We start from the raw sequence: 22445 nt of genomic DNA on the forward strand, positions 1-22445 counted from the left end.
TTCATTATTAGTGTATACGAATGCAAGAGATTTCTGTGCATTAATTTTGTATACTGCTACTTTACCAAATTCATTGATTAGCTCTAGTAGTTTTCTGGTAGCATCTTTAGGATTCTCTATGTATAGTACCATGTCATCTGCAAACAGTGACAGTTTTACTTCGTCTTTTTCTGACTTGGATTCCTGTTATTTCTTTTTCTTCTCTGATTGCTGTGGCTAACACTTCCAAAACTATGTTGAATAATAGTGGTGAGAGTGGGCAACCTTGTCTTGTTCCTGATCTTAGTGGAAATGGTTTCAGTTTTTCACCATTGAGAACAATGTTGGCTGTGGGTTTGTCTTATATGGCCTTTATTATGTTGAGGTAAGTTCCCTCTATGCCTACTTTCTGGAGGGTTTTTATCATAAGTGGGTGTTGAATTTTGTCGAAAGCTTTTTCTGCATCTATTGAGGTGATCATATAGTTTTTCTCCTTCAATATTTTAATATGGTGCATCATATTGATTGATTTGCGTATGGCGTATGTTGAAGAATCCTTGCGTTCCTGGGATAAACCCCACTTGAGCATGGTGTATGATCCTTTTAATGTGCTGTTGGCTTCTGTGTGCTAGTACTTTGTGGAGGATTTTTGCATCTATGTTCATTAGTGACATTGGCCTGTAGTTTTCTTTTTTTGTGACATCTTTGTCTGTTTTTGTATCAGGGTGATGGTGGCTTCATAGAAGGAGTTTGGGAGTGTTCCTCCCCTGCTATATTTTGGACGAGTTTGAGAAGGATAGGTGTTAGGTCTTCTCTAAATGTTTGATAGAATTTGCCTGTGAAGCCATCTGGTCCTGGGCTTTTGTTTGTTAGAAGTTTTTTAATCACAGTCTCAATTTCAGTGCTTGTGATTGGTCTGTTTATATTTTCTATTTCTTCCTGGTGCAGTCTCGGGAGGTTGTGCATTTCTAAGAATTTGTCCATTTCCTCCAGGTTGTCCATTTTATTGGCATATAGTTGCTTGTAGTAATCTTTCATGATCCTTTGTATTTCTGCAGTGTCAGTTGTTACTTCTCCTGTTTTCATTTCTAAGTCTGTTGATTTGAACCTTCTCCCTTTTTTTCTTGATGAGTCTGGCTAGTGGTTTATCAGTTTTGTTTATCTTCTCAAAGAACCAGCTTTTAGTTTTATTGATCTTTGCTATCATTTCTTTCATTTCTTTTTCATTTATTTCTGATCTGATCTTTATGATTTCTTTCCTTCTGCTAACTTTAGGGTTTTTTTCTTCTTCTTTCTCTAATTGCTTTAGGTGTAAGGTTATGTCGTTTATTTGAGATGTTTCTTGTTTCTTGAGGTAGGATTGCATTGCTATAAACGTCCCTCTTAGAACTGCTTTTGCTGCATCCCATAGGTTTTGGGTTGTTGTGTTTTCATTGTCATTTGTTTCTAGGTATTTTTTTATTTCCTCTTCGAGTTCTTCAGTGATCTCTTGGTTATTTAGTAGGGTATTGTTTAGCCTCCATGTGTTTGTATTTTTTACAGATTTTTTTCCTGTAATTGATATCCAGTCTCATAGCGTTGTGGTCAGAAAAGATACTTGGTACGATTTCAGTTTTCTTAAGTTTACCAAGGCTTGATTTGTGACCCAAGATATGATCTATCCTGGAGAATGTTCCATGAGCACTTGAGAAGAAAGTATATTCTGTTGTTTTTGGATGGATGTCCTATAAATATCAATTAAGTCCATCTTGTTTAATGTATCATTTAAAGCTTGTGTTTCCTTATTTATTTTCATTTTGGATGATCTGTCCATTGGTGAAAGTGGGGTGTTAAAATCCCCTGCTATTATTGTGTTACTGTCGGTTTCCCCTTCTATGGCTGTTAGCATTTGCCATAAGTATTGAAGTGCTCCTATGTTGGGTGCATAAATATTTAGAATTGTTCAATCTTCTTCTTGGATTGAACACTTGATCATTATGTAGTGTCATTTGTCTCTTGTAATAGTCTTTATTTTAAAGTCTGTTTTGTCTGATATGAGAATGCTACTCCAGCTTTCTTTCGATTTCCATTTGCATGGAATATCTTTTTCCATCCCCTCACTTTCAGTCTGTATTTGTCCCTAGGTCTGAAGTGGGTCTCTTGTGGACAGCATATATATGGGTCTTGCATTTGTATCCAATCAGCCAGTCTGTGTCTTTTGGTTGGAACATTTAAACCATTTACATTTAAGATAATTATCGATATGTATGTTCCTATTACCATTTTCTTAATTGTTTTGGCTTTGTTATTGTAGGTCTTTTCCTTCTCTTGTGTTTCCTGCCTAGAGAAGTTCCTTTAGCATTTGTTGTAAAGCTGGTTTGGTGGTGCTGAATTCTCTTAGCTTTTGCTTGTCTGTAAAGGTTTTAATTCCTCTGTCGAATCTGAATGAGATCCTTGCTGTGTAGAGTAATCTTGGTTGTAAGTTTTTGCCTTTCATCACTTTAAATATGTCCTGCCACTCCCTTCTGGCTTGCAGAGTTTCTGCTCAAAGATCAGCTGTTAACCTTATGGGAGTTCCCTTGTATGTTATTTGTTGCTTTTCCCTTGCTGCTTTTAGTAGTTGCTCTTTGTATTTAATTTTTGATAGTTTGATTAATATGTGTCTTGGCGTGTTTCTCCTTGGATTTATCCTTATGGGACTCTCCACGCTTCCTGGACTTGATTGACTATTTCCTTTCCCTTATTAGGGAAGTTTACAACTATAATCTCTTCAAATATTTTCTCAGTCCCTTTCTTTTTCTCTTCTTCTTCTGGGACCCCTATAATTTGAATGTTGGTGCGTTTAATGTCCCAGAGGTCTCTGAGACTGTCCTCAATTCTTTCCATTCTTTTTTCTTTATTCTGCTCTGCAGTAGTTATTTCCACTATTTTATCTTCCAGGTCACTTATCCGTTCTTCTGCCTCAGTTATTCTGCTATTGATTCCTTCTAGAGAATTTTAAATTTCATTTATTATGTTGTTCATCATTGTTTGTTCGCTCTTTAGTTCTTCTAGGCCCTTGTTAAACGTTTCTTGTATTTTCTCCATTCTATTTTCAAGATTTTAGATCATCTTTACTCTCATTACTCTGAATTCTTTTTCAGGTAGACTGCCTATTTCCTCTTCATTTGTTTGGTTTGGTGGGTTTTTACCTTGCTGCTTCATCTGCTGTGTATTTCTCTGTCTTCTCATTTTTCTTAACTTACTGTGTTTGGGGTCTCCTTTCTGCAGGCTGCAGGTTCGTAGTTCCCGTTGTTTCTGGTGTCTGCTCCAGTGGCTAAGGTTGGTTCAGTGGGTTGTATAGGCTTCCTGGTGGAGGGGACTGGTGCCTGTGTTCTGGTGGATGAGGCTGGATCTTGTCTGTCTGGCGGGCAGGTCCACGTCTGGTGGCATGTTTTGGGTTGTCTGTTGCCTTATGATTTTAGGCAGCCTCTCTGCTAATGGGTGGGGTTGTGTTCCTGTCTTGCTAGTTGTTTGGCATTGGGTGTCCAGCGCTGTAGCTTGCTGGTCATTGAGCGGAGCTGGGTCTTAGTGTTGGGATGGAGATCTCTGGGAGAGCTTTCACCGTTTGATATTACGTGGAGCTGGGAGGTCTCTTGTGGACCAGTGTCCTGAACTCGGCTCTCCCACCTCAGAGCCTCAGCCCTGACTCCCAGCCAGAGCACCAAGACTCTGTCAGCCACATGGCTCAGAAGAAAAGGGAGAAGAAAGAATGAAAGAAAGAAAGAAAGAAAGAAGAAAAGAAATTTACTAAAATAAAAAAATTTTTAAAAATGAAAGAAAGAAGAGAGCCACCAAACCTAAAAACAAATCCACCAATGATAGCAAGCGCCAAAAACTATAGAAAAAAAAAGAAAAAAAGAACGGAGAGACTGAACTGTAGGACAAATGGTAAAAGCAAAGCTATACAGACAAAATCACACAACGAAGCATACATATACACACTCACAAAAAGAGAAAAAGGAAAATATATATATATGTCTATATATATAAAAAAAAAAGGAAGAGAGCAACCAAATCAATAAACATATTTACCAATGATAATAAGCTCTAAATACTAAACTAATATAAACGTGAAACCAGAAACAAGTTAGATGCAGAAAGCAAACCCCAAGTCTACAGTTGCTTCCAAAGTCCACCGCCTCAATTTTGGGATGACTCATTGTCTATTCAGGTATTCCAGAGATGCAGGGTACATCAAGTTGATTGTGGAGATTTAATCCGCTACTCCCGAGGCTGCTGGGAGAGATTTCCCTTTCTCGTCTTTGTTCGCACAGCTCCTGGGGTTCAGCTTTGGGTTTGGCCCTGCTTCTGCGTGTAGGTCGCCTGAGGGCGTCTGTTCTTTGCTCAGACAGGACGGGGTTAAAGGAGCAGCTGATTTGGGGTTCTGGCTCCCTCAGGCCAGGGGGAGGGAGGAGTACGGATGCGGGGCGAGCCTGCGGCAGCAGAGGCCAGCGTGACATTGTGCCAGCCTGAGGCGCGCCGTGCGTTCTCCCGGGGAGGTTGTCCCTGGATCACGGGACCCTGGCAGTGGTGGGCTGCACAGGCTCCCGGGAGGGGAGGTGTGGAGACTGACCTGTGCTCGCACACAGGCTTCTTGGTGATGGCAGCAGCAGCCTTAGCGTCTCATGCCTGTCTCTGGTGTCCGCGCTGATAGCCACGGCTTGTTCCCATCTCTGGAACTCATTTAGGTGGTTCTCTGAATCCCCTCTCCTTGCGCACCCTGAAACAATGGTCTCTTGCCCCTTAGGCGGCTCCAGACTTTTTCCCGGACTCCCTCCCAGCTAGCTGTGGTGCGCTAACCCCTTCAGGCTGTGTTCACGCCGCCAACCCCAGTCCTCTCCCTGGGATCCGACCGAAGCCCGAGCCTCAGCTTCCAGCCCCGCCCGCCCCGGCGGGTGAGCAGACAAGCCTCTTGGGCTGGTGAGTGCTGGTCGGCACCAATCCTCCGTGCGGGAATCTCTCCGCTTTGCCCTCCGCACCCCTGTGGCTGTGCTCTCCTCCGTGGCTCCGAAGCTTCCCCCCTCCGCCACCCGCAGTCTCCGCCCGCGAAGGGGCTTCCTAGTGTGTGGAAACCTTTCCTCCTTCACAGCTCCCTCCCACTGGTGCAGGTCCCGTCCCTATTCTTTTGTCTCTGTTTTTTCTTTTTTCTTTTGCCCTACCCAGGTACATGGTGAGTTTCTTGCCTTTTGGGAGGTCTGAGGTCTTCTGCCAGCATTCACTAGGTGTTCTGTTGGAGTTGTTCCACATGTAGATGTATTTCTGGTATATTTGTGGGGAGGAAGGTGATCTCCACGTCTCACTCCTCCGCCATCTTGCAGGTCCCTCATGTTTTGCCTTTTAACTCTGATTAAATGGTGAGTACTTGCAGGCGGGGGCTATAGCATGCTCAGCTCGTTTTCTCTCCCCAGTACTTAGCCTGGTGTCTGGCCACATAGTGAAACTTCAGGGAGTACTCATTGGATTGAATTTCTTGTGGAGTAGGGCCCAGTATTTTTAGGAATCTTATTTTTCACACATAACATACCCACAAACACTAACCTGGTTTCATACTCATTTTCAAAATCCTGCTATGATATTTTCCTTTCTCTTTTCATATGATTTGCCTTTATCGGCCCTCACTCTGTTACTCTCTCCCTCTGTTACGTTACGGGGATACTTTATGAGGAGATACCACAGAGAAAGCCTGGATTTGTTTTCATGCTGGTGTCTTGGTTAGATGACATCTCTTCCCTTGTCAGCAAGTCTCTGCTGCCTCTTAGGTGTTCGGTCCCTGTGCTGTCAGCGGCCATCATCGTGCTGCTCTGTCCCTCTTGCTTGTTCCCTGTTGTCAGAAGGGGGCTTTCCTTGTCCAAGGTGTGCACTTGGCAGTCTCTTCTCCTTTTCCTTTTATTCTGTCCCCTTTCTCCCTTTCATAGATAGTCTTTGTCATTCTGTATTCAGTGTTCCTTCCTCTTCTTAGTCTGAGTCATTTCCCTTAAATATGTTATCTTTACTGCCTTCTTTAGCTTTTTCCAGTTAAGTTTCTCTTCAGGTTCCCTCTCTTGAGGGTCCTCCTGGCTCCCGTGTTTACTTCTCACAATGCAGCCTCAGTCTGATTGATTTAACTTGTCCTACTGTCTTGTGCAGGATCCATCTCACTCATTTCCAGCTGTTCTCCTCCTCCTCCCCCTCCCTTTTCTGTTTTTCTTCCTCGGTTTTGTCCTACCACTATCATAAACTCCTCCTCTCACCCTGTTTGCCTCGTTACTCCTCTAAGGTCCTTTACCTTCCTCACTGTTCCTTGCAGAACAGGGTCTGCAAGGAACAGACCCTGTTTATAGGGTCTCTGGGTGACTTGTGCTCAGCATCCATTGGAGCTTTTTCTTCCCCACTTTTATCAGACCCTAATTTGAGGCAAGTTTTATATGCTGTACCTGTATACACACCAGGACAGTGTGATGCCCTTTTTTGCCCCTGGTGAGATTGTACCTTGCCTCACCATAGCTGTACCATTTTATAGTCTACCTTAGTTGCATTTGTGAGCATGTTCACTTGAAACATTTCGGGGCTTCTATATATTATATAATACTGGTTTAACAAATTTAAAATCAGAAAACAAGGACTGACAAAAGATTATTTTTCCCTCATATGGAAAGGTAGTACAACCATTTATTTAAGATTGGGCCATAAACCATAGCAGAAAAGAATATGAAAAAGAATGTGTGCGTGTATATATATATATCCATATATATATATATATATATATACACACACACACACAATATATGTATAACTGAATCACTTCGCTGTACAGCAGAAATTAACACAACACTGTAAATCAAATATACTTCAATAAAATAAATTTAAAAAGTAAAAGATTGGGCCTGTCCCTAAAGGCACAGATGTTCCCTAACCTTCCGGTTTAGGGTTAGGGAATGGTTGTTAGCACATCCTTTTTTGCCATGATGCTCTAGCCTCTACTTTTCTCAGGAGTGATCAATGGAATTGACCACCACCTAATCAGATTGCCATAATCCTTAGGCTGAAGTTTGTTTTCTAAGAGCAACCAAATGTTAAACCCTTTCTGTTCAGAGGAAAGACAACAACAGTTTTGTGTAAGTCCAGATACTCATCACTGATATGTAAATAATTGCATCAAAAAATTTCAGGCTCAACCCCTAGTTTATCACCCTCTAGTTTTGGTGTACTTACTACATGGTCTCTAAAGAAGCAACATCTTGTTTCATCTGCCTATTGATTCTTGATTTTTATTGATGGTATAATTTGTTTTATTTCAAAGCTGCATCTAGATACATAGTTAACCATCACTATCTTTGTCAATCAAAAATGACACATACCATTTTTTGGATTTATTTGAAAAGCTGTAATAGTTTACTCACTTCTAAAAGTAGACACAGCCATAGACTAAATGAAAGAGTGCTGTTTAATAAAATGGCCTATATGCTTTCCAATCACTAACCCTGAAGCATCTTCCATGACATTTTTTTTTCCAGTGAATGAAGAATGTTATAAACTCTGATTGCCTGCACTTAATTTCTGGAAGTTACTGAGGGTTTGCAGTGCTTATTGTCTGTATTTGAGAAATGTATTTCTTTTTTGCTTAAATTAACTAGTCAGTGCTGGATCAGGCCTTAAGCAACTGCTGGTGATGCTAAAATATGTTAATTTAACTGTATGTTCAAGAGGCAAGCTAGAAGTTAATTCTAGAAGTTAAACTAGAAGTATGTTCAAGAAGACAAATTAGTATTTTGGTCGTGTGTGTGTGTGTGTGTGTGTGTGTGTGTGTGTTGCATAGTGTGTTTTATTACTTGTGCTGTTGTCTGGGCATGCCAAGATTTGTTGTAACTAGAAGACATTGTTTAAGTTCATTTAGTACATTTTGTGTCATTCTCTCCTAGTAAAGAGCTGAAGAAGAATGAAGAGGCAAAGAACCAAATATACAGAAATGAAATGACAAATTAAACCAAATGGAATTTCTCTTCAGAGTTCAGAAATTTCAGATGGCCAGGAAGAAAGGAAGGCTCTTCTATTTCTTATCCTTATGAAAGAATCTAGAAAAATCAGAAGCAAGGTATGGGTGGAAAAATAAATGTGGCCTTTTGAGCTTAATTGTTATAAACCATTGTGTTTGCTGTTGATCAAAGTATTGGTACTTGTATTTATTAGTAACTGCATCAAAATTACATTACCATTCTTGGAAAAATCAATAAAGAAAAACCATAATTGCCACGCAGCAAATATGAGGAAAAAGTGTTTGCATTGTTAGGATGTCCGTAAAGTAATCATTTAATATTGTTATATCTGTAATGTGGTTATATGTGTGATGATATGCTCAGAATATGAAATATCTGCTATTGAAACTTAACTTTATTTAAAATAAAGATAAGCAGCTTCAGGATTTTGTGTATTCAAAATGGTGCAAGTAAGAAAGGCATTAAAAGGTAACAAATGTGTTTGTTTTGAATGAATCATATGTGTAAATTGGTACACATAAACTAAAAGTGGTTTTTGGCTAGACTGGCAACAGTGTTCCAAATTTTTTTACCTTTAAAAAAAAGCATTTCATCTTGAAGCATATAAGTGATTTGTAGGCTTAACATTGTTTAATATTTATTTTAGTCTTAATACTTGTTTTTAAATGTTTACATTGCATTATTTATTTCTTTAGTTCCAGAGTAACAGTGTCATTACTATGTGACTATATATTTTGAAGTGAGATATTATAAAATGGGAAAGTTTATCTCTTTGTTTTTCACTTGACTCTTCTTAAAACTGTGTGATTTTAAGTCTGTCAATAAAATATTTAACTTCAAGAAGGTCAAAACTAATATAAAATTAGAAAACTTATTTACCAAATTAGACATTTGATTCCATTAAAGTAAGAAGTGAGAAAAACAGTGCTGGGCATTGAGGTGTAAATTTTGCCCAGATGTATACCCGATGTGAAAAATTTTCTAGTAGAAATATATTTGACTCTTACCCCTGCACATGTTGTAGAGGCATGAAAATTGGTAAACATGCCCCTGCTGTGTAGAACTTGGGGGGAGGGGGGCATTTTTGAAAGTGGTGAGTGGCATTGATGACTGCTGAAGCCCTCAGCCATCAGCACAGAAATGTGTTCTGATAGTACCAAGCTCCACTGTTCTGGATGCACACGTCTGTGCTTCAGGTACAGCTGGACCCAGCCAGCTTGAGTCACCCTTGTACAAGCTTGTTTTTTCTGTCTTGTGAATGCACTTGGTAATTAAAAAAATAAAAATATGTGACTCTCTGCAGTTTCAGCTCATAGTTTTGAGATGTGTGTAGATTCTCTGATTTTGGTTTTAATTACAAAGAATTTCAGCAAGTTGCAAAATGATTTTAAATCAAGATGATCATAAAATAATATGTCAGAGGAGCTAAACATTTGCTGAAATCCCAGTGTTCATATGAAAAATAAAGTAAAGGGTTATTTTTATATTGCAACTACTGAAGGCAAAAATAACAATTGAGGCAAACACCAGGAAAAGTTGTTTCTACTCAAAGCCCATTTCTTTTCTTTTTTGTCCTGTTGACAAAGCAAGACTTGGGTTATGTTCGTGAATAGATTAATAAAACATCTTCACCACCTTCTAAGATGAGATGGGGTGGGAGAGATCATAAGAGTGCCCTCCAAGTAATAAGTCCGAATTATAATCAAGCAGAGAAATCAGACTATTTACTTAGTAATAAATTAACTTTGTTTTATTTTTATTCTAAAATTATTGAATTCTATCCCATTTTATAGTCTCTTTTCTCCAAACAAGTAGCAGTTTGACACTATCTTTTCTAGATAATAAATAATGTCATTCTTACAAATTAATTTCCCAATTATTGATTCTACTCTGTCTTGAAGATTCGAGTTTCTTCAGTATCAAAGCTATACAATGAATAGGATTTGCAAAGCTAGAATAAAAAGCAAGTTTTAAAAAGATTTAAAACTTGAAATATTTTACACCATGAATGCAAATTCATGTTTTAAATGCACCTTTTAAATATGAAATCAGTGTTTTAAATGGTTAACACTTGATACTTTTGAAACCTTTCATAAGGTTTCTTTCCAAAAAAAATGGATACTTGACATTAATTTTATTTTTCAGTTACAGAAAAGTTTTATTAAAGAAAGATATTTTCTCTTTAGGAAGTTCAGCAAGACTATCTGGGAAATAACTTACCATTTTATAACTTTATATGTCATGTTATTTTAGTCATATATTTAACTCACAAATATTTTTCAGACGGTTAGAAAGTTCTAGAAACTATATCAAAAACTCATGACCTTATACTTTTATACATATTTCAATGATTTCCATCTGAGGTCCATATCTGTTAAGTAGATTATGGGAACATTTTCCACCAGTCCAACTTTTGAAGCTCTATATTTGTTGATTTCTACCTCATTGGACTTGACTACAGGAGAGATTCCCCAAATCTTCACTTTATGTACATGACCTCATTTAGTCCTCACTTCAAACCCAGGAGGAAGATAAAATCTTCCCTGCCCTGCAAATAAGGAAACCGGGGCTTTGAAAGTTAAACAACTTGTCCGAGTGCACACGGTCAGTCAGTGTGTTGCTTGCTGTCCGTGGAGGTTTGTCAGGCTCCACTGGGACATCTCCAAGGTCCCCACCCACCTCAGGTGCTGGGTGGAGTGAGCCAGTAGCAGCTAGAGTTGGTCTCCAGCCCACACAGGAGTAAGAAAGCAACCTGATGCACATACAGCCACACTCAGAGACTAGAAACATCTCATATGTCTTCCATGCAGCCGTGACCTACATAAAATGAAATACCATATCTGAGTGAAATTTTTTTTAAAAAACTGATAATGTCTTCACCCCATATTTGTTTTGCAAAATCTTTACTCCATACTCTAATTCTTACATTTTTTTAAGGAATCGATTCTGTGGATTCAAACTAATACATGGACAGTAACATTTTATTCAAGAAACAGTATCCCAGTCACATAAGAGAAAATAAAAACATCAAGAGTCACGTCAATCAAAAGGCTCTGCTGAGTGGCAGACTCAGTCTGTGGATGGACCCAATTATCTGCAGGCGAATTGAATGTCAGCATCATTTAGGGTTAACAATGGACCAGCTAGGCAAAAGCAGACAGCTACTCTCTGCAGAGACCCGGAAAGCAAACTTGGTAATGAGGTACTTCATTCATCATCTCCTTCTGCTCTAATTATTAAAGTGAATAGGGAATACTTTAAGTTAAGGCGGGAACTGGATAACATAAAAACATCTGTTTTGTAAACACAAAGAATGCTTTTTTTCTAATGATCCTCTTCACATCTACATCAAGCATATGTTGTGAGCCCCCTGTTTTCGAAAGTTGCTCTTCTAACACCTCAAATTCATTCTGATTATGGATGGGTTATTTCGATTGTCTCAGAAAGTTAGGGAGGACAAAGCTGCTAAGAATCTACAATTTTACTATCTACTCACAATCTAAAGAGGGGGAGGGTGTCATAAGTACCTATATAACCATGCATAACACATGTTCTATTACTTGTGTCAGAATGGTCCAACTATATATACTTCAATGTCATTCATCTCTAAAAGTACTAAACAATCTGATTTTTACTCATTCTAGTTCACTTTTTCTTAACTCATCACTTGGATCCTTGTGAAGAATTGTGAAAGAATTTGGTAGAGGAAAATGTAGGATTTTTTTTTTATACAACAATTATATAAGTAAACATATATTGCCAATCTTTAAAGTTGCTTGGAATGAGCTGATTTACTGTTGAGAGGGACCAATTATAGTTAAGAAAAAAAAGTACAAAAGGAGGAAAAAGCAGGAAGGTGAGGAAAATAGCTTGTTGCTGGAGCAAAAATGAACTGAAGCTTGTGAAAAAGCAGTCGCTAGACCAAAGGAAGAAGGTTCCCTGGAGAAAAACGTGGTCGCTACGGTTCAGTTTTTCAGTGATTTCAACTGAGAATCAGTAGTTAATTTTTTTTCTATTTAATTTGTTCATGGGGCCATTTTATATAAACACTCCACACAACTTTTTCCGGAGCTACAGTTCTTCGATTTAAAGTAAATGGAAGATGGCTAAGCACGGTGATGTTTTTAACATCCCTGCCTGTTATACAGAAGAAGTTAATGTTCAGAAGTATCTGCACATGCTACTTTTAGCAACTAAATATTTCCATCGTGGTAAAGAAATGTCAGTGAAATCCATGCACTTTAAGAACATCAAATTCTTATTATACTTATCATGTGTGCAGGCAGAGTACATAATAAGCTAGTCTATAGCAGCTGTAAATTTCTGAGGATTTATCTAACCACAAATACATTGAAATGGGGAAACGGGGCTATATTAAACTATGCAAGATGCTGCTGGAGCTTTGCCATTTCTGCAACATCCTGTAATTAATTTCTCATGACAGGTCTGGCAAACTGAAACATCCAATACACTTGCGACAGACAGACTAGAGTTGTTGCAAATCCTACAGTCCCATGAAGTGAAGGTAGTTTTTTTCTTTCAAACATGAATATAGCTCTGTTTAGAGTGTCCCGTAGCCAAGGACAAACTTGTCGCTTTTTAATTCCAAAATAAAGAAGGTCTAGAATATAGAAAAGATCCTGAGCTGAGTGTTTAATCTGTTCTCTGTGTTGCGCAGTCTTTCCCTGAAGCGGGACAGCCCTGGGTAGGGGGATGTTATGGTTAGGTTGGCGTGCATGCCTGTTGTAGCTATGATGGGATTCTCTCCTGGGAGATTTGAGGTCAGTTCTCTCTCGAACACATCCTCTCCCTGTAAACAAGACTCACAAGACCACCTTCTGCATCTGTGTGTCATTCTCTTCTGGAACCCATAATCCTGCCATCTTGCAAACTTAGAGCACAGATAAATACAGAAATGATCCCTGCTGCAACACAGAGAAAGAAAAAAAATGTAAATTTTTTTTTTTTTTTTGCCAAAATAGATTTTCCTGTATAACAGTAAGTTCTTTGTCAGTTCATATGATGTGAAAGAATGATCCTCTCTTTACCTGATCTGTGTAATTTGATACAGGCGTTAAGTGGTTGGACCTTAGTAAGCAAGCCTCCTTCTTGCTGGGGGAGTGAGATTCTGCCCCTAAAAATGAAATCAACATATCAATGTCCACAGCCTCGAGCATTTCCTTTGGAAGGTTGGGGTTCCTCAGACTACAAACAAGAGGACACAAGGGAGTGTGGGAACCTTGAATCTGGAAGTTTTCATAAGAAGGGAAAGGTTCCAGGTGGTAAAGAATAGGATGGGTCTTGCTCAGCAGAAACAGAGGTGAGAAGCCAGGCAGGCAAGGGGCAGCGCTTTCAGCCCAGTTGCCAAAGGCTAACTGTAAACACCTGATGTTCTTTGTATTTTCTCCAGTGATTGTCTTTCCCTTTATCCTTGCTATTGAAAATGTATTCTGTTCAGAGGACCAGAGAACTTTGTTGCTTGGGCTTAGTTTTAGAGAAAAGCAACCACAGAACCCCAAACTGAATAACCCAAGGGGAAAAGTGAGCAAGAGACCATGTAGGAATGCTTTTGTATCCTTCCACTCCTCTCCACTGGAAAAGCTCCCTTCAGAGCTCATCTATGTAAAACTCTGGAAATGGAAGAGAGAGATCAAAACATAAAAAGGAAGACCCTTCTTTTACATACTTGTCCAGGGTCACAGAATCCAGGACCAGGACCCCACCTCCTACTCCTGATTCTCCTACTCCTACTGCTGTTTACTAGGTAACATTCTCAGTTACCTTAAAGCTGAATTATTAAATCCTAATTCTTGAAAACTCCTAAACTTTTTCAACCTCCTACACAACTAAGAATAACATCCCGCATAGAGCGTGGTCTACATTCAGGTAAATTCCCCTTTAACACTAGGTTGTTATAAGTGGTGAATTTGAATGAGTGAGGGTTGAAAGTAGGAAAAGTATAAGGTGATAGCAGAGAGTCCAGAGAGAGACATTTCAGTGCATGCACAAGAGGTCGTTTTCTTTGATTTCTGGTTTTTTTACTATGTTGGCAATTGGATACAGATAAGGACTGATTCTATTTACATATCAATAGCTGGAGTTACTGACTGCTTGCCTAAATATATCCTTATAGTTAAAAATCATCAATAGTTTTAACACTTCATGTTTTTTCAAAGTGTGTGTGATCGCTTTCAATTTATTCAACAGCTGATTATTGAAAGCCTGTTTGTCAAGCAGTGGGCAGGAGCTGGATGGACAGTTGAACCAGGAGCCTCAACTCTTCTACTCTGTGTTTCACCTTGAAATTGTCACATGTTTATTGCCACCATCACCCCACAGTGGTTTTCAGAGGACTTCCACATACATTACTAAACTTGAGCCTCATGACAATCTTTGTTAAACAGAAAAGTCCCCCATTTTTCAAACCAATCGCAAAGAGGTTGAGTGACTTGCCCAGTAACTGTTGATCAGCATCCAGCTGTCCTCCTCCCAGTGCTGTGTTCTTTCCAACCAGGAAAACTCATCACTGACATCTGAAAACTGCGGCAATAAGTTATATGAAAAGCCAATGTATATTCCCTGTACAAGAGGCAACATTATGTAATAACACTAGTTTGGATGTGGGTCTTTTCGTATGAATTTATGATCTCTTCCTGTAGTCAGCTATGAAGTGTTTTTGCTGCCATCCTATATTTAAATATATTTTTAAATACAAGAACTTAAAGTGTAAAGTTGTAACAGAGGCCAAATAAAAACATGTAAAAAAAATTTTTTATTGTATTTTGTAGACAGAGGAAGACGAGATGTGCAGAAAATGCCAGAGTCCCTTTTGAAAACCTTTTCACAAATCAAGTAAAACAAAATCATTTTGTGCATTGTATATTGAAGCCAAATAGTTTTTATTCAAGTTACCAAATAAATTACATTTTCTATTAAAGGGCAATAAATTCCCATTTGACGTAAAACTTCATTATATCAACTAACTTGGAGGTACCACAGAACCTTTCATTAAATGCAAACCTGACCACGTCACACCCCGTTTAAAACTCTTCACTGGCGCTCCCATCCACTCTTACTAAATCCAGTGAGTTTTTCCTATTTGCTTAACGATTATTCCTATAAATTCAGTCCTGTGCTCTCTGATATCACAGGAAACTCTCAAATGAAATTCAGTCACCTTGGAAGTGACAGCAAAAGTAAGAAACTTGGTTGATATCTGAAAGTCCAAACCACTGAGCACAGCAAAGACGTCCCTGATCTGTCCCCTCTGTTCATCCGTGTCATGACTGCATGTGGAGGTCCTCTGTTCACACTGCAGCGAGACCATACTACTGCCCTCCAGGGGCCATTGCTGCTTCAAGCCCTTGACTTGTTCTCTTGACTTGAAGACACCTTTTTCCCAAAGCCTCTGCCAAATATATTTCCATTCAAGTTTCATCTCAAATAACACATGCACTAAGATTCCTTTCCTAATTACTGACGATGGGTAATTGTAGTCTCACAGTGTCCTATACCTAATGTCTATAAAGACACTTACTTAGCACATGACATTGAAACTGACAGTCTGTTGATCAATGTATGATTTAACATTTCTTGTGTGCCTGAGATAACGCTTTGTTAAATTGAAGTATAGTTGTTATATGTATATATAGTTTTATATATATTCTTATAGATCTGTGCTTGTGCTCAATATCACAGGATGTTCTCAAATGGAATTTAATCTTTTTAAAAATCTTAAATGCCCAGTAAGACTAGGGAATTTAGGAAGGAATCTAAGAAAATGTCGTTAGTCATTCTACCACACCTTCACAACTGTCTTTTGTCTTTTTTCATTCTCTCGTCTCTTTCTCACACGCTCCCCTTTTCTTCTTTTTTTCTGGCTCCCTTTTTCCTTCTTCCCTGCTTGACATCAGCAGTGGCATTCACTGAATTCCACATTAAACCCTCACTGACCCATCTCAGTCTGCTCCTGAAACTGGGAATCCAAGATGGAGGATCCATCCTGACGGTGACTTTGGCTGCCTCTATCCAAGCCCCCAGTGCCCTCTGAGCAACGCTTTATTTACATAAAAACACAGTCTTTAAATGTGGATGTAGTTTTCCTTTCCTGTCTTTAACTGTTTTTATTGAGGCAAATTATCCGGAAGAGTAAGTCTGATTTGCATAGTATTTTGCATTCCCATTCATCTGAGGGTAAAAATGCTCCAAAAGCCTTCTAAAATTTGTATATCTAACCCCATTGCCTGTGAATCTGATATCTTTACCACTTTTTTCTTAAAATTTCAATAATTTTCTGGAGAAAAGATTCCTAGATTCATAAACAAAGTCCACGATATCACAATGCCTGAGTGTAAGCATCTAATTTTAAGAATTCACCACCTCATGCCATATATGTTTATGCCAGTAAATGAATCTAGTCATTTTCATCCCCTATATTTTTATCACCTAAAGAATATCTAAAAGCTTCAAACAATTCTTTGACCTTATTTGGTCTTAAGCAAGACCAATATCCAGCCCAGCAGTGTTTACATAAAAAGTTTCAGGAGCCCCCCCAGAGCCCCCGAGGCAGAGGTGTACGAATCACACATAGACCTGGCTGCCTGGTGTAGAGGGATGAGGCTCGACAGTTCTTGGCTTGGGTTCTGCTGAGACTCCTGACACTTTGCACTCAGATTTCTATGTGACTGATGTTATTGAACACCCTTAACTTTTACTCACGTGCTTTCAACTTTGGATCTTCTATTTCTCCTTAGGATTAGTGGAACTACTCCTGAATATAAACATTAATCTGGTCAGCTTCTTGAGAATGCAGGGCACTGTGGGTAACCCTGCTGTGACACTCATGCTATCTACACAGCCAGGGAAATGTGATTTTGACATTTATCCTCTTAAATAAATCATTCTTCAGCACTATCAGATCATTCCACTCAAAAACTTATTTAACCTTTTTCATAGGCTGTAGCCATTAAATTCACTCACAAAAAATGAGTTTCACTTTGTCCAATTCACTTTGTCCTATGCATAGTCATAATTTAGCAGGGAAAGGGAAAGTATTATTACAATTATTCATGATTGTAGACTAATTTTAATGATAGCTACCATTTGCTGAGCACAGGGTAGGTACTAGGCTCCTTGTCAGGGGCTTTATATGCATAATTATCTCATTAAATTTTCAAAATAAGCTTACAAGGTAGATACCATTATCATTACTCCCGTTTAAAAACAAAACAAAAACTCTGAAGTTCAGAAAGGTAACGCTGTGTGTCGGAGATCACACAGCTTGTAAGTCGGGATGTCAGGATTTATATCTCTGGTTTGTCTGACTCCAAAATTCCCCTCTTAATTACTAAACTACTGCCCTTGAGTTTGCCAAACTACAGACTGTATGTTCTTTTAAAATGAAATGGCTTCTTTTTAAAATGCTTCTTCCCCTCACAGTTGACAAAAAGTGACTTTCTGTTATTTTAGAAACGCATAAGAAAGTTAAACATTTAATATTTTCCAAATTTCTAATGTGTTTTGCAGAACAGTCTTCAACAAAATAGTTTGATCGAAAATGAATCTCATGCACCCCAATATTTATTGCAGCACTATTTACAATATCCAAGACATGGAGCAACCTAAATGTCCATCGACAGATGAGTGGATAAAGAAGATTTGGTATATATACACAATGGAATATTAGTCAGCCATAATAAAGAATGAAATAATGCCATTTGCAACAACATGAATGGACCTAGAGATTATCATACTAAGTGAAGTAAGTCAGACAAAGACAAATATCATGTGATATCACTTATTTGTAGAATCTTGAAAAATGATATGAATGAATTTATTTACAAAACAGAAACAGACTCACAGACATAGAAAACAAACTTACGGTTACCAAATGGGAAAGGTGGGAGGAGGGATAAATTAGGAGTTTGGGATTAACATATACACACTACTATATATAAAATAGATAATCAACAAGGACCTACTGTATAGCACAGGGAACTCTACTCAATATTCTGTAATAACCTATATGGGAAAAGAATCTAAAAAAGAATGGATATATGTATATGTATAACTGATTCACTTTGCTGCCCACCTGAAACTAACAACATTGTAAATCAACTGTACTCCAATATAAAACTAAAATTTTTTTAAATAAAATTAAAAAAGAAAATGAATCTCAAAGGTTCATATTGAAATAGTCACCAACCTTTAGCATTTAAGAAAAATGTTTTCTTTCCAATTTTTATGTGATACAGAGACGTTACCCTAGTCTAAAAGGAATGAATAATAAAATACCATCACCAATGCATTTCACATCCCTGTGAGAATTGTGTCTATTAGGGTTGCGTTTGGGGTGAAGAAGAGGGTTGTGTAAGGTCTTCCTTCTTGTGTTTCCTCTTTAGTCTCCGTTCACCATCCTCAGGAGACATAGCTGGCCCTTTATGTCATCATGGCCCGTGTACATCATCATGGCAACCATCTTGTAAGTGTTAACTTGCCGTTTTCAGAGAGACAATATCTTTTCATCATTTGTTCCCGATGTTACCTTTAGTGCCTGGTGCATAATAGGCACATTCAGTACTCAACAAGGCAGATCACAGGTCCAAAGGCTTATTTTCTGTATATCGTTAAGTTGGGGGTGAAATGTAGGTAGGGATATTAACAGATCATGGAAATTATGCAGTGGTATCACATCAATCCAAATTTCTGTGTATTTTTCTATTTCCTCTAGTAAATCTATTTCCTTTCCCCTCTCACTCCCTCCCCTCCACGCCCATCCTGGCTTTTAAACTCTTACTTTCTCTCTATTTACAGCCAAAATTGTTTGCAGTGCCCCACACCTGACTTCCAGCTGGTACCTGTATTCAGGCACAAACAAAAGCAAGACAAACACACACTGCATCTGTACCTTGAAACAGCCTCAGTTCCAGCTGGTTGAAAGGACTCCCTGGGGCACCTGAAACTCAGGTGGGACCATAGCAGTGTTTCAAGCCCAGCCCAACTGTAATTCCCCTTTCCTCAAGGCTGCCAGGCAGGTGAAAGCTGGGCGTGCAGAACTGGTGGCTCGAGTTCTATCAGGTGTCGGCCTCTGGCATGTGCAGTGGCGAGAGGCAGGGTGATCCTCCGAAACGTCTTGAGCCTGCGCTTCACTGAGGTCACCGCCCGAGCACCTCACGTGTCCCCATCCATTTCCCAAAGGGCATTTTCCTCCTGACTGAACGGGAAAATCCAACTTCCTATGGTTTTTCTCCTGAACTAGCGTGCAGCAGGCGAGCTAGGGAGCCTGCCTTCTGGTGACCCGTGTGCTCAGCCATTCCAGGCCAAGTGTGGGTGCCTAGTGGGTCTCAGTTCTCACTGTCGCTGCTTCCCATTTCCTTGCAGTGCCAGTGGACCTCAAGGCATGTCTGAACTGCCATCACAAGCTTTCTTTGTCACTGATTGATAGCATCGGCCCAAATAATCATCTGGCCTTCATCCTGGCAAGAAGAAAAAGATACACGGGGTGGTTAACAAGAAGGTAATGTGTGTGAGTGTTTAGGTAGTAGCTAATTATTTTCTGACTGGAGAACCAGATAGACTGTGGCAACACTGTTTCTAACCCCACTGCTTTAACACTTTCCTAAGTGGACAAATGGATGTGAATCAGAAAGGAGGGTAAAGTGAGGTGGGCTTAAAAAATAAAGATATCTTCTTTCGGTTTTTGCTTGAGTTCCTTTCTGCCAAGAAATGAAGAAAGCTTCAGAACACCTTACACAACATTTCCCGTTTTCTTAATTCTACCAAAATGCTTTTATTTAGAGTTCAGTTTTATAAATTGGCAAATCAAGTAAGAAGGAAGTCCATTTCCTTGTGGCACAGCTTAACAAGAGACCCAGGATGAAAACCTCTGCAGAATCTTCATTCCCAGGACTATGAAGGAAAAAAATTATAAGATTTATGCAAAACTTCAAAACAAGCCCCTCCCTACACACACCTCCCCCTTGCGTGGGTGTTTCCTTCACCCCACTACCACCAGTGTTGGTTTTTATGTGAGCATAATTGTGCTTTTGTCTTGGAGTTGGCTCACCTCAATACTCTCTAGTCTGAGATCCCCTGGCCTCAAGCCCAGGGTGGGGCTTTGCCCTCAGTACTGTAAATAATGGTAATTACCTTTACAAACATAAAAAAAAAAATTTTTTTTTCCCAAGGCCAAGAATATCCAAAGTCTAGAGCATTCTATATAACCCCTTGTGCGTAAATCTGTTAGAATCTGTACGGCAATGAGAAAGAGTTTCTCCCTCGTGGAATGAATGTCCAAAGTGAAAAGACGGTCACCAGCGCTCAGCTGCCCCGTGGATCGCTCTGGGCCTGTGTGGGCTCTGCTTCCAGATTATAGTGGTGACGTTAAGTCCAAAAGAAGGGAGTAAATTATGAAGTAGAATTTAGCGTTTATTCTCACCACTGACGCAGAAGTTTCTGTGAATTAGATTGAAACAGAAGTGTGTTCCATGTGCCCGCTATCAACTCACAAGGAGAGGAGTTAGGCCGCCTGATTCTAGACTGGGCCATTTCCAAGGCATTACTTCCTACAGTATCTCTGTCTGCTTGACAGCACGTCTTGTTCCGATTAAGTTGACATGCATCCAAGCTTTTGCCTCATTAGATTATCTCCATGGTGCTGAGGCTATAATTTCTGCATAATCTTGGTGTTTTATTTCATGCACAATCGCTAGCAGCTGTTATCCATGTCGAAGTTCAAAACAATTAATGAAAATTCAAAAATTTTAAACTCAATAGCTTTTGGCCACATCGATATATCAAGACTCATACAAAAGTTTTGATTTATGAATGAGATAGATTGGTTTCCCGGGCCCCAGAGTTCCTTTGATTATTTTACTTCCAGATTAACTGGTTTGAGTATGGAGACCTGAACATCTGTACAGATGCCCTCAACCTAGCATGCACTCATTTCAAAGGCGAACGGCACAGAGTGGGAAGCCTCTTGGGCATGTGTGATAACTGGAAATTTACTAAGACCCTCAAAGGAAGTGTCAGACTTGTCTGCATGTCATTTTTTCCATTCAGAAGTCAAATTATTGCTCCATGGCTGTGAGAGTTATTGAGGGCATGCTCTGTGTTCGTGTTCTCGTGTGTTCCAGGCATTTAAATGATCAAGAATATTCATCTGTGAGGTTTCTTGTGCTAAGAGGAGGTGATTCATAATGCAGCTACCAGAACATGAAGCTCTGTGATCCATCATGCCATCACTTTATTAACAATCGCTTTCCCTTGGCTCAGGACCCTGCTGAGGACCAAGAGGGGTCCACCCCTGGGCTCTGGAGCCTTCCCCTGAAGTGCTAACTTATAATCACCAGTAACAAACTTCCCCTCTCACTAGGAGGGCTCAGTGTTTAAGAGGTAATTTCTCTTTTGCGCTTGGCCTCATTCCAAATGTTCAGAACTTCTTGTGGAGGTTCTGAGAGCTATTCATGCAGCCCTCCTGATGTTTGCTCATTTGTTTGTTAAAGACTCCCTTGTCCCCATGTGACCCCTCAATCCATCCACCATGCAAGTTCCAAAGACTGCCAGAGAGAGCACCATGCAGACGGCTGTCTGTACTCTACACAAATTCACCCCTTTTGGGGGACTCCCCAGATGGCTAATGTCCGTGTGCACAAGAATGAAAAGTAACTCCATGTGAGGTACAGCGCGAGTCATTTTGGGGAAGACAGACACAACAGCACAGAACTGGTGAGGCGAGGCTGCCCCATTCACCATCTTTGGAAATTTTAAAATTGGGCTGCGTCTCAGTATCTCTTCTCTCTGCTGCACAGTCTCTAAAATAACTTGTTTGATGGTGATGGAAAAAAGCTGAGGGCAAACAGGAATTGGTTTTCTAGGTCAGGTACTTTAAGACTTACTGAACACCTAGAGAATCCAACACACAGTATTATCCCCATCCTAGAGGAGCGTCCGTGGAGCGCCGTCTCTGAGGGTCTGTCGATACAAAAGGAGTGTCTCGGCCTTGGCATCAAAGCTGGAAAGGCTTAGGGATAATTTTTCAAAACTTTTGTCTGAAACTGTTTCATTCTTTCACTGAAGGTTAACATTGGTTCGAAGTACTATTGCCATTCATTTGCGTTGAACTTCTTTAGAACAGAGAGAGGGGTAGGGGTAGGAATTGTTTTCTAAGCCATAAGGCTTGACTCTGGTTCATTTAGGAGAAAAAGGGGTTAAATCCTCTGGGTAAAACATTGTCAATCACTAGTGACTGCCACCAAGATGAAAAACAAGCTGCACCTGTACATGGGCAATTTAAGAGATTCTGGTCAGCTATTTTTCTCTGGTGCTTTGTTCTGCCAGCTGCCTCTGCTTTGGATGCAGGTGGAAGCATGGACTTTGCTATCTATAAAAAAATTTAATGGTGAAGATCAACTTCCGCTTCACCTCCCTAGGGATCAAAGTTTTGGGGCTCTTTTTTTTTTTCTTTCCCTG

At 39.5% G+C, this 22445-nt stretch overlaps 1 protein-coding gene across 7 annotated transcripts in view; it reads left to right on the top strand.

The window, feature by feature from the left end:
- Window positions 1–11953, top strand: part of AHI1 (Abelson helper integration site 1) — a 207068-nt gene extending 195115 nt beyond the window's left edge. For 5 of the 7 annotated variants that reach the window (XM_036871906.1, XM_036871905.1, XM_036871911.1 and 2 more), the window contains one exon: window positions 7899–9234. In XM_036871906.1, coding sequence (XP_036727801.1) covers window positions 7899–7901 — 3 coding nt within the window. In that variant the 3' untranslated portion in view covers window positions 7902–9234. Of the gene's footprint in view, window positions 1–7898; window positions 9272–10910 lie in introns of those variants that run through there. The other 2 variants (XR_005022196.1, XM_036871910.1) reach the window with 2 other exon arrangements.
- Window positions 11954–22445: the final 10492 nt, after the last annotated feature.

Source organism: Balaenoptera musculus, chromosome 12 (genome assembly GCF_009873245.2).
Source record: "Balaenoptera musculus isolate JJ_BM4_2016_0621 chromosome 12, mBalMus1.pri.v3, whole genome shotgun sequence".
NCBI classification, from domain to species: domain Eukaryota; kingdom Metazoa; phylum Chordata; class Mammalia; order Artiodactyla; family Balaenopteridae; genus Balaenoptera; species Balaenoptera musculus.